The sequence below is a fragment of the Nycticebus coucang genome, chromosome 10, assembly GCF_027406575.1.
Source record: "Nycticebus coucang isolate mNycCou1 chromosome 10, mNycCou1.pri, whole genome shotgun sequence".
NCBI classification, from domain to species: Eukaryota; Metazoa; Chordata; class Mammalia; order Primates; family Lorisidae; genus Nycticebus; species Nycticebus coucang.
The window spans coordinates 108,050,172-108,063,082 of NC_069789.1; the positions used below are offsets into that span (position 1 = coordinate 108,050,172).

General features: G+C 44.2%; 1 protein-coding gene across 1 annotated transcript in view; it reads right to left on the minus strand.

The window, feature by feature from the left end:
• Positions 1-1,698: 1,698 nt before the first annotated feature.
• LOC128596275 (zinc finger protein 628-like) overlaps positions 1,699-12,911 on the minus strand; it is a 48,914-nt gene continuing 37,701 nt past the window's right edge. Inside the window, exon 11 of the mRNA XM_053605910.1 lies at positions 1,699-9,350. Within this exon, the coding sequence (XP_053461885.1) occupies positions 7,867-9,350 (1,484 nt within the window). The 3' untranslated portion in view covers positions 1,699-7,866. The remainder of the gene's footprint in view (positions 9,351-12,911) is intronic.

Here is a 12,911-nt window from a genome sequence, read left to right on the forward strand (position 1 = left end):
CGTGGTGCTGAACAGGGCGGGGGTTTGCGCGTGCGCTGTCCCCAGTGTTGAACCATGTCTCTCACCAGCACCGACCGTCCAGACGTAGAGCCAGAGCCGCCTGAGCTGTCCACGGTGCCGAACCACGCGGCAGGGGCGGCCCTGAGGTGCTGTCCGTGGTGCAGAACCGATTTGGGCGTGCGCTGTCCGCGGTATTGAAATTCCAGCGCAAATGGACTGTCCACGGGACTGATGCACTTCTACACGAGCTGTCTGTGAGGCGGAATGGCCACAGACAATTTGGAAAGAATGGTTTTATTCCCCCCTCAAGCAAAGCATCCGTCTGGGGAAAGGCCTAGAAACAAAGCTCTCTGGGCCACTGCTAAGAGCATGGAATCGAAGCAGATGAAGGCAAAAACTGCAGTCATTTTTAAGCGACAGCCTTGGCTCTTAGGATAGCAGGACCTGGCTACAGCCTCACTGAAATGATTATTATTATTTTTTGAGACAGAGTCTCAAGCTGTCGCCCTGGGTAGAGTCACAGCTCATAGCAACCTCAGATTCTTGGGCTTCCTCACTGAAATTACTAATGTGAGTTCCAAAACAACTCGGGGGGTGGGGGAGAAATGTATGTACAAAACATAAACTAAGGGATGGATGTCCCCACATCCCCATGATCCAGGCTACTGATTCCTTTGGGCTGGGAGAAGGAAGCAGGTCAATGGGTAAAACCTGCTATATAAGCACTTGCAAGTTAGTGGCAAAGCCTTAGTTTTTATGTTATACAATGGGGTCACAAATGCATATTAATGCAGGTTATAGAAATGCAACATGGCTACATTTTCTTTAAAACATCTGAAATTTAAAAAAATCTGAAATTATAACTTTCGGGTGGCTTTTTTTGAAATGATGAGAAGATTTGTAATTTAAAAATCCCTCAAAAATCTATACTAAAAACCTATACTTTCTGATACAATGTTCTGTGTACATTTCAAACTGTGCTATTTTAGCACACAATATCTGCTGAATACACACGCCCAACTCCCTTTGTCAGGATTAGTCTTAAATTATGAAGGATTTGAATTGTGCAGGCTCTTCAAAACGGGGGCCCCAGCACAAAATCCAAACCCTATGGCATTGTTAAAAGAGCAAATGAATGAGAAAGTTCATTTTCCCTAGACATCTGGTCCCAGGTATGCCACAGATGCCCCAGCTCTCGAGATACAGACATTTGTAGAGCACCTAGTATGTGCTGGGCACTGCAGGGGACACCCAAGATGCCTGAAATATATCCCCTGTCTCTAAGAGGATGATGTTTACATCTCTTCAAAGGGCAAAGAGATTTGAGCTTCTGCCTTTGAGCTCTTTGCTCAGATAGAAACATTGTGATCTGCTCTTACCTTTTAAAAAAAAATCCAAACCAGTGTATGGTTCCCCATGATTCCATTAATGTACACAGCTATGATTTAATAATAAAAATAAATAAATATAAAATAAAATAAATCCTCTATTGAAATTGCTGGCCCAGTGAGTTTTGATATTTCAAATTCTCAAAAGGAGCTGGAGCTCATTATGTTACATATATTTTTCCTACTTATTGCTTGTCTTGCCTCCTAGAATTTGGGCTTCATAATGGTAGGGACTGTGCATTTTCTTTTTTTTTATATAGTTTAATGTATTTTAATAGCAAATTTACAGGAACAGCACAGAAGACAGACATTAAAAACATGTACTTGCATGTAGGATAATTCAGGTAAAAAAGTATAGTGAAAGGATGGTGTATACTGTGTGATAAAAATGCTACAAACACTAGTTGCTGTCAATAAGAAATTTACTTGTTTTTAAAAAAAATCCAAATGCTGGCATTGTCTAGAAAAATTTAACAGGTTTGTTTATAATTGTTATAAATTTGAACTGCTGAAACTTGTTCACTGAAACATTTTGACTTGCATTAATGCTGCACATCCCCACATTTATATTAAAAATTCACACACAAACGAAAATGGAAAAACTGCCAATACCTGATTTCTGCCCCCTATCTTTCCAGTCACAATCATATACTTAAGTATCTTCTTGATCCCATGGGAAAAAAAACCTAACGTTCAGAACTACTAATAACAGGAAGAAGATACTTTTTTTTTAATATAATGAAATGTTTTTCCATCATAGTAGACTCTCAACGACGTTCTCTACGTATGCAGCGTGCTAGCTGGATGTCTTTTGGCATAATTGTTACATGTTTGGCATGAACCGAACATAGGTTGGTGTCTTCAAAAAGGCCGACCAGACAGGCTTCGCTTGCCTCCTGCAAAGCACCAATAGCTGCACTCTGGAAGCGCAGATCTGTCTTAAAGTCCTAAGCAATTTCTCGCAGTAGACGCTGGAAAGTTTGCGAATCAGAAGTTCAGCGGACTTCTGGTAACATCTAATTTCACAGAGTACCATAGTACCAAGGCCTGTAGCGATGAGCTTTCTTAACCCTTCCAGTAGAGGGGGCACTCTTGCGAGTGGCTTTTGTAGTCAGTTGCTTCCTGGGTGCTTTACTATATAGGTGGATCTGCCGGCAGTCTGCTTTGTACGAGCCATGGTATAAAGACCTTCTTACTCCCCTTCTTTGGCTGGAGCTCGGCAAGCCAGAGGCGGCGCTGGTATTAGAAAGAGACGGCGGCGGCTGCAAACACCGGTACTGTGCATTTCTAATTTGTTCCTGAGCCTAAGCACCTAGAACACTTCTTGGTACACACCAGATGCTCTAGGAATGTTGGTTTGGGAAGGTTGACTGAATGAAAGGTGATGCTTGTAAATGTAAACTGTCCTAATGTCTTAATGTTAGTAATGCATTAAAATTAAAATGAGTGAAATGAACCAAGCACATCAATTGGCTGGATGCAGAGCCATGATCTACCCAAACAAGACATCCAAGATCACAGACCTCCTGTTGAACAAGACTCCACAATAAGACCACTTTATAGGCAGTTGATTTATTGTTCTGTCCCCGGGGTCCATCAGCTTGGACCCAGAAGGCAGAGAGAGAATCCTGTCAATAAGGATCATCCCACAAAAAGAAGAATCTACTCCAGGCATACTATGTGAATTTATCTAATTTATGTGGCCATCCTCCAACTGGCAGATATTTGGATTATTTCCCCAAAGTGATTATTTGGGAGCCTCAAACCCCTTGGCCTGAGTTTAACTTGTAAATGGAACAGTCATGATTTAACTCAGGATGATCTCTCCCCAAAGACCTTTTTTTTTTTTCACTACTACTAAATGTACTTTGGTTTATTCTGGAGGGAAAACAAAGCATAACTGAAGTGGGAAAACTCATCTCATTGCTATAACCTTGAAGCATCCAGTCACTGGGTGTGTATGGTACAAATCCTGGCAGGGCAACAAGCTGCCAGTTCTGCTGAGAATCCACACTTCCTCCTGACTACCCCTATCCCACAGGGTTTTCTGTAGTACCCCTATAGAAATGATGGGGTTAACATAGCAAAGACAGAATCATTATGAATTAAGTAACTTTTTCTTTTTGAAATAAAGTCTTACTCTGTCACTCTGGGTAGAGTGCCAGATGTCATAACAGCTCACAGCAACCTCAAACTCCTGGGCTCAAGTGACCCTCTTGCCTCAGCATCCTGAGTAGCTGGGACTACAGGCACCCACTACAATACCCAGCTAGTTTTTCTATTTTTAGTAGAGACAGGCTCTCACTTTTTCTCAGGCTGGTCTCAAATTCCTGAGCTCAGGCAATCCATCTGTCTTGGCCTCCCAGGATTATACGATAAGCCACCATGCCTGGCCCCAAAGTAATATTTTTTTCAAGATTTGTTCTGTCCTCACCAAGGCCTTATTGGTTGGATGATGCTATTATCCTCATTTTACAGAACAAAATAGATCTTTGTAAACTGATATGGAAACATCTCCTAGACACATTGCTGTGTAGGGGGAAAAAGCAAGTTATATGAAAACCCAACACATAAAATAATGTCAGATATTTTCTGTGGACACACAGATATGCATGCAAAGCCTTCATGCATATCTGCAAAGCCAGGTTAAAAACACAAAAGGTATTTAAAGGAAGAAATCAAAAGATTACTGAGTTTATCCAGGCTACACGTGTTCTTTCATAATGAGAAAAGCAGTAGTTATATTAAATAATTATCACATTCAAAAAGCTTGTGACATGTCCTCCAATCTTAGCATGGCAAAACTCAAGAATAAAATTCTTTGCTGAGGAGTCCAGGCTTATGGGAAGTGCTCAATGTTATGTTATTTAGTGACCAGGATTAGGCAAAGTAGATCTGGTAAATACTTGGCTAATCTTAGGAATGGAAACTAATTTTTCTTCCTGACTATGGTATGCCATGAACATGAAAATTTTGCTTCCATGTGTATTGCTTATGAAATAAAGGTTAAAATCTTAAAAAGACTAAAAACGAGGCTCAATGTTTGTAGCACAGTGGTTACAGCACCAGCCACATAAACCGATGGTGGCAAGTTCGAACCATCAAACAAAAAAAAGCTGGGTGTTGTGGCAGGCGCCTGTAGTCCCAGCTACTTGGGAGGCCGAGGCAAGAGAATCTCTTAAGCCCAAAAGTTTGAGGTTGCTGTGAGCTGTGACGCCATGGTACTCTACCGAGGGTGACACAGTAAGATTCCGTCTCAAAAAAAAAAAAAAGACTAAAAAAGAAAAGCTGAAGAAATGAATAACTGTGAAATACATTTCAATATGAGAGATGTTAAAATGTAAAAACATTAAAAGTCAGCCAGACATGGTGGTTCACACTTGAAATCCCAGCACTCTGGGAGGCAGAAGGAGGATCCCTTGAGCTCAAGAGTTCAAGACCAGCCTGAGCAGGAGTAAGACTCTGTCTCTACTAAAAACGGAAAACTTAGAACAGAGTGCTGAAGGGGGCAATAGGGTGGAGGCAAGTCCAGGAGGTAGGAGTGGCTAGATTCAACAGTGCTTTGTGAGGTATCTGGTGTTTACTCTGAGTGATGTGGCCATGGAGGGCTACCCTTGAGAGGGGTGGCATGGACTCTTACTGCCCCAGGAGAGAGGTCATTCAGCCCCCTACCCAGCACCCATAACCTCTATTTCATGGCCACGCTTGAGGACACAGGGACATAGACACCTGGCCCAGGGCCCATGGAGAGGAGTTAAGCACTGAGAAATTCAACATATCCATCTGCAGGAGGATTAGTCTAGTGCAAGGATAGTTCAAACCCTGTCTCCTCCACTTCCATGCTGTGTGACCTCAGGAAATTTACCTTGCTTCTCTGAGCCCCAGACTCCTTATCTGTACAACAGATAATACTTACTTCAAGGATCTTTTGAAGGTTAAAGGAGCCACTGTGTATGAAGGAATGTGGCATATAGCAAGCCGTCAATAGACATCTTTCCAAAGGGCCTAAGTCTCCCTCCATTTCACCAGCAAAGAATTGTGAACTATATTTGTCAACTGTTGTCTAGGTAATACCTGTTCTCTGCAATGCACACATTATCTCATTTATTCCCCACAAACAGTGCACAAAGTGAGAACTAGTATTATTCTCACTTTACAAATTAGGAAATTTGGGCTCAGGGAAGTTAAGAAACTTGCCCAAAGTCACCTACCAAGTAAGGTCACAGTCTGGATTTGAATCTAAGCTTCCAGGGGTCCTCAAACTTTTTAAACAGGGGGCCAGTTCACTGTCCCTCAGACCGCTGGAGGGCCGGATTACAGTTTCAAAAAAAAACTATGAACAAATTCCTATGCACACTGCACATATCTAATTTTGAAGTAAAAGAACAAAACAGGAACAAATACAATCACACTGCCGCATGTGGCCCGTGGGCCGTAGTTTGAGGACCCCTGCTTAGACCCTCCACTCTTACTGGCTACATTATCCTGCTTTTTTCCCCTTCATTTTTATTATTATTATTTTTTTATTAAATCATAGCTGTGTACAATAATGCAATCATTGTAGGGTACAATGCCCTTCATTTTAAAAATGAGGGCATCATTTCTTACTGGAGTAGGAATAGCACACACTCACTGAGATGGAGTACTTACTTTGTACCAGGCTATTCTGATTTTGTTTTTTTACAAGTGTTAACTTATTTCAATGATTTGAGTAATTTATCTAAAATGATAAAAATAGTATTCATTTCACTCCAGGGAATCTCATGAGAAAGACTGCATTAGGGGCTGGTAACTGAGAAAAACAGCAGAAAGACCCAGATCTCAGTCATTTCTGGTCACAGCAATTGGTTCATGGGTGAGTCTTTTTCAGTAACTGCAAGACTTCTCTCTCCATCTGAATGTGACTGAAATGTGCAGTCAAGTAGCTGCTGGAAACTGCTGTCATCCCACAGGGAAGCCAGCCTGTGGATGATGCCAGCACATAAAGTGAGAGCCAGAGAATCACGATGGGGCTCCAATGATGAATATATATACAAATGTCTACATCAAAGCCATCCTGATGCTTACTTAACTATCATACATTTGACAAAAGATTTGCCTTGTTTATACATTCTAGAGTGATTGTTTTTCCTACTTGCACAGTGTGCTTGCTAATATAAATGATTTTAAAACCAAATTATTTATTCTTCAAGTACATCAGTGTCATAAAGTGTGGAATAAATGGAAATGGCAGGGTGTTAGCAACCAGTAGTATCAAATACCTAAATTAAAAAGATGGCCCAGAGAAAGTTGACTTTGGGATAAACTTCACGTGTAAACAAAGCTTCAAATCAGCCTTAGGAAACTCACTTGAAATTACTGACATGGTATGAATGTCAAGGTGATTCCCATGTTTAGAAATTTAATCCCCAATGTAACAATAAAGAGAGGTGGGTGGGACCTTTAAGAAGTGATTAGTGCCCTTCTAAAACATCTGAAGACAGCTGCTTCCCATCTCCACCACTTGAGGACACACATAAAAGTGACACCAAATTTGCATCTTTTATCTTAAACTTTCAAGCCTCCAGAACTGTAAGCAATAAATTTGTATTGTTTACAAATTACCCAGTCTAAAGTCTTTTGTTAAAGCTGCAAGAATGGACAGTTACCTGCACGTTTAACAAAAAAAGGTAACTATAAAAGGGCAGACTGTCTATTTATGGAAACCAGTAAGTATTACACTTGAATATCAAACCTATCGGTGTTTGTTTTCCTTCCTGCCCACCTCCCCCCACAGTACTAGAATTAAGTTTTGACTGAACAACTAGAATCTATATCTTTCACACCTAAAAGTCTTTAAAATGACAGGGTCTCCCTTAATTCAAAGTTTTATTAATTAAAAAAAGTAACAGACTGCTTTAAGAAACTTTGGCATTTGAAGCAGTAGTTATTGTAATTTGCTAACTCTGAAAAAACTTCTTTCTCCCTCACATATAAATTGTAAACTTCTACCACTTACTAGCCTGGGGTGGGAAGACTGGGCCAGGACAGGATGCCCCTCAGCCCTTAACTCCTCCCCCCCCCCCAAAAAAAAACCCTCATAGATGGTAACAAACTATTTCTAGGTTCCCGGGCAAACCAACAACTTGTGCCCATCCGAGTCTACCTCCTACACCTCTACCAGCCCCACTTCACCACAGAGGAAACCGAGCCGCACAGTCCCAGTTCTTAGGACAACTTACTTGGAGAGCTGGGCCTGAGCCCTGACAGCCTGTGGTCAGGCTCCCCTGACCAGTGCCTGGGGCTCGATGACAGTGAACTTGAAAATATCCCCAAGGAGGGGAGACACTGGGATGGGGAGTCATTCTGCTGCTCGGTGGAGGGGGGCACGTGTGATGCAGAAGCCTCTCCACAAACCCCATATTCCCATGCTGCCTCCTCTGTCCCAAGCTGCCTTGTGCTCCATGGGGAGACTGGTGTATCCTGCCGGCAGAGGCGCTCACATGTGGATCCTCAGGTGCCGCGTCAGGTTGGTGTTGCGGCTGAAGGTCTTCCCGCACTCGCCGCAGCGGTATGGCTTCTCGCCAGTGTGGATGCGCTGGTGCATGGTCAGGGAAGAGTTCTTGATGAAGGCCTTCCCACACTGGCCGCAGCGGTAGGGCTTCTCGCCGGTGTGGATGCGCTGGTGCTCGATTAGGTACGCGCTCTGGCCGAACGCCTTGCCGCACTCACTGCATGTGTAAGGCTTCTCCCCAGTGTGCACAATCTGGTGCACGAGAAGTGATGAGCGCCCTGTGAAGTGCTTCTTGCACACATAGCACTCATACGGCTTCTCACCAGTGTGGATGCGCCGGTGCTGTGTGAGTGCTGAGTTCTTGCTGAAGGCTTTGCCGCACGCACTGCACTCAAAGGGCTTCACACCGATGTGGAAGCGCTGGTGCTGAATGAGGTAGGAACTCTGGCTGAAGGCCTTGCCACATGCGTCACACACATATGGCTTCTCACCTGTGTGGTTGCGCTGATGTAGGGTCAGGGAGGAGCTCTTGTTGAAGGCCTTGCCGCAGTCCCTGCATGCGTAGGGCTTCTCTCCTGTGTGCGTGCGCTGGTGCTCAGTCAGGTGCATGTTCTGGCTGAAGGCTCGCCCACACTCACGGCACGCATAGGGCTTCTCCCCAGTGTGTGTGCGCTGGTGCACAATCAGGTGCATGTTTTGGCTGAAGGCCTTGCCGCAGTCCCCACAGACGTAGGGCTTCTCGCCTGTGTGGACGCGTTCATGTTGTGTGAGGGATGAGGTCTTCCGGAAGGCCTTCCCGCAAACGTCGCATGCGTAGGGCTTCTCACCTGTGTGTGTGCGCTGGTGCACTGTGAGGTTCATCCGTTGGCTGAAGGCCTTGCCGCAGTCCCCACATGCATAGGGCTTCTCGCCTGTGTGCACCCGCTGGTGGATGGTGAGGGAAGAGCGCTCGATGAAGTGCTTCCCGCAGGTGTCACACTTAAAGGGCTTCTCTCCCGTATGAATCCTTTGGTGTTTGATCAGGGAAGAGCTGCGGCTGAAGGCTTTGCCACATTCCCTGCAGTCGTAGGGTTTCTTCTCCATGCAGGATGCAGGGGCCTTACTGAGATCTGAAGTGCTGCCGTTCTTCCCAGGCCTTGCAAATGGACAGGCCCCTTTTTCTGTGAGCTCGTCTGGCTTCGGCCAGACTAGGGTAGAGCTCTGGTTGGCACACATCTTCAGTTCTTGGCCCTGGGAGACTGGGTCCCCAAGGAGTTTGCTCACCTGGGGAATTCCCAGCCCCTCCCGTCCCATCCTGGCACCTCTGTGCTGCCCCTCCAGCCAGCCACCTTGTCTCCATGCTGCTCCTGAGGTGGGACCCCAGGCTCCAGTCCTTGCCGGTTCTCCCATGGCTGCCCAGAAGGATGGTTTGTGTTTTGAAATGTCATCCTTTGGGTGTGATTCTTTCATTTCAGATTGAGTCTCCAAGTCTAAAAAAAAACAAGATGCAAATATATGTCTTCAATAGTGCTAGAAGCAAGGAACTGTCAGAGTGGAAATGGGCAATGAAACCCAAGTCCCAGAGGCACAAGGCCCAGGTGAAGTTAGCTTAATAACTTCTGGATGGCAAGATAGGGAGGTGTTGGGGATCTGTGCACCCCAATCCGGGACAGTAGTCAGTAAGGAAGACAGCACTGAAGAAATCATAAGACTTTTCACCAATCTGATAGCACAAAGTCTGAAAGCTTGGAAGGGCATTCATTGTTTCGTGTGCCAAGCAGCAGCCTGAAAATAATGCAGCAACCTGTCCTGCTTCTCAGGAGTCTTTTTATTGGGTTGTAGAGGATGCCAAGAGCCGGAGGACATCTGAGCCATGATTTGTGGCTGGGGGGCAGACCCTCAGGCAATTCATCCGCAGATGTTTGTTGTGAAGAAAGAGTCCAGGTCTGTGGCATCCCTTAGGCATGCAGTCATTGTCTAATACTCGCCTCACCTGTCATATACAGTCTCAATAAAAGGCTACTGTGGAGGTTGGTGGGGGCTACTCCGCAATCAAGGTTAGCCTGTCTCCTGAAAGCTTGTACTTCTAATCCCCGTCACACCTGTTTCCTTCCTGTGGTGATCCAGACCAAGGCCATAGGGGTTGTGACATTGGGTACTATAACAGAGTATATGTGCAAGAATGTACAGCAGTCAGTAGTTAGCAGTCAAGGTTGAAAATGTAGTCCCAGCTACTTGGGAGGCTGAAGCAAGAGGATCACTTGAACCAAAGAGTTTGAGGTTGCTGTGAGCTAAGACGCCATGACACCCTACCAAGGGTGACAAAGTGAGACTCTGTCTCCAAAATAAATAAATAAACAAATAAAAATAAAAATGAGAGAGGGGCCAGGCATGGTGGCTCACGCCTGTAATCCTAGCACTCTGGGATGCCGAGGCGGGTGGACTGCCTGAGCTAACGAGTTCGAGACCAGCCTGAGCAAGAGTGAGCGACCCCATCTCTAAAAAAAAAAAAATAGCCAGATGTTGTGGTGGGCGCCTGTAGTCCCAGTTACTTGGGAGGCTGAGGCAAGAGAATCGCTTGAGCCCAAGAGTTTGAGGTTGCTGTGAGCTATGACGCCCTGGCACTCTACAGAAGGTACCAAAGTGAGACTCTGTCTCATAAAAAGAAAAATGAGAGAGAGGAGATTATAGCTCCCAGGAAGGCTGGGTAAAAGGTAAACAGGGACATAGGGTAATGGAACATCTGAAATGGCCAGATAATGTATACAGGGAGAAAAGAAGGGGGAAAACAAGTTTTGTCTCTTTGAGCTATCTTAACTTTCCTAAATTAGCCTGCCTGTACTGTTGAATCCCCACATAAATATTCCCCTGACTGGTCAGTTTATCCAGAGTTGGAAGGCCCATGAGGGATTCAGCTTCCTGCCTCCCATATCTCCACTCCTTGGTGACCCCACCATTAAAATGAAAGGAACCAGTAAGTAGGAGAGAGAGATGTATGGAAAGACATGGATATGAAGATTTGGTAAGGAAGGATAAAAGAAAAGAGAATAATTTTGTATAGGAAGGAATCTTGTGTGAAAACTTTTTGTCCTAAAGTAACTAGTGGTTTAATAAAGAAAATTTAAGACAAAAACGAGGGATTTTAAAAATGTCAAAAGAGGGCGGCGCCTGTGGCTCAAGGAGTAGGGCGCCGGTTCCATATGCCGGAGGTGGCAGGTTCAAACCTAGCCCCCGCCAAAAAAAAAAAACCACTAAAAAAAAAAATGTCAAAAGATTGTCCGTGTAAGTCGTGAAAGTTCATGAAGAGGAATTTAGAAAGAATTTTGTATGTGATTAAGTTGGTTATAATGTTATAATGAAAAGGAAATCTCTAGTTAAAACAACAGTTTTCTGTTCTCCAGGTTTCTTTTTGTTTGTTTGTTTTTTGAGACAGAGCCTCAAGCTGTCACCCTGGGTAGAATGCCGTAGCATCACAGCTCACAGCAACCTCCAACTCCTGGGCTCAAGCGATTCTCCGGCCTCTGCCTCCCAAGTAGCTGGGTCTACAGCCACCTGCCACAACGCCCAGCTATTTTTTGGTTGCAGCCGTCATTGTTGTTTGGCGGGCCTGGGCTGGATTTGAACCCGCCAGCTCAGGTGTATGTGGCTGGCACCTTAGCCACTTAAGCCACAGGCGCTGAGCCGTGTTCTCAGTTTTTAAGATTTATATATTTGAAGCCTCTTAGATTTCTATTCTTGTACACATGTTTAAAGTAATTTAAAAAATGCATCAAAAGTCAGAATGCAAAGGGTCAATCTACCATTATAGAGTCAATGCATAATTTGTTAAACTGTTCTTCTATCTTTTTGCCTGCTAAAAACTGTGGTTGCTATTTTACGGGTGTCCTTGAGATAAGGTATCAGCACTCAGCAGAAGACCCAAGGTCCGTTACTCATTTGGAAATAAAGAAAAAGAAAAAAGGAGTCCTCTTTACTTTTTAAAACAGCAGGCACTTTTCTTTCTTAATTGCTACTACCGCTCTGTCAGTATTTAGGGCTGGCAGCCTACTCACTGAGCCATAGGCGCTGCCTGGACATATTCTTAACAAATGGCTTCTTTTAATTTACATTATGTTCTAAAACTTGATTTCGTCTCTTCCATTTATATGAGAAAGGTGTTCAGGGGAATAATGTCAGATATTACCCAATTCTAATTTTCAAACCCTGTATTTTCAACCACATAACAAAATTTATTTCTTCCCACTTAGAGGTTATCCACTTCAGAGGCTGATCACCAGCAGATGTCAACATTTAGGACGACAACCAGACAAGCACCGGTTTGAAAATAACCATGCTTACAAACAACTGCACCCCATTTACTACAGCCCTTTGAATGGACATACACTCCTGCCATGAGAGACAACTGATTGCAGAGCCCACTACTCATATCACCCCTCCTCAGCGAAGAAGCAGTCCGAGCAGTCAGAGGCCTTGTCCCCAAAGAACTGGGCTCTGCAAATCAGAGGGGAAATGTTAAATTAGGCAGTTAGTTAGACATGAGCAAAGCAAGTGGCAGATACAGCTAAGCTATTTTGCCAATTTTGGACTGACCTAAGTCAGAAGGGCCTGAGTTGTCACACTAAATTGTTATGCTCAGTTAATATGGGAATGGGGCTGATCAAGACTTTACAAGTGAATTCCCTTGAGGTACAAACCAATCAATGTCCCAAATTTGTTCAAACACAGACAGATATATGTGGTCATGACATACTATTCCCATTTATGTGCCTTTTCCTCCCCCCTTTCCCCAACACCCTTGACAAATCTGAAAAACAACTCATTGAAATGAATAAAACCAGGGAGATGTGGGAGACAGGCAGGCTGAATTATTCACAGGCTTTCCAATTCCAGGCAAAGTGCCCAGTCAGGGGAATGTCTACATGGGGATTCAGCAGTACAGGTGGGCTAATTTAGGAAAGTTAAGATTGCTCAAAAGGACAAAACTTGTTTCCCCCCCTTCTTTTCTCCCTGTATATATTACCTGGCCATTTCAGTGTTCCACTACCTTATAT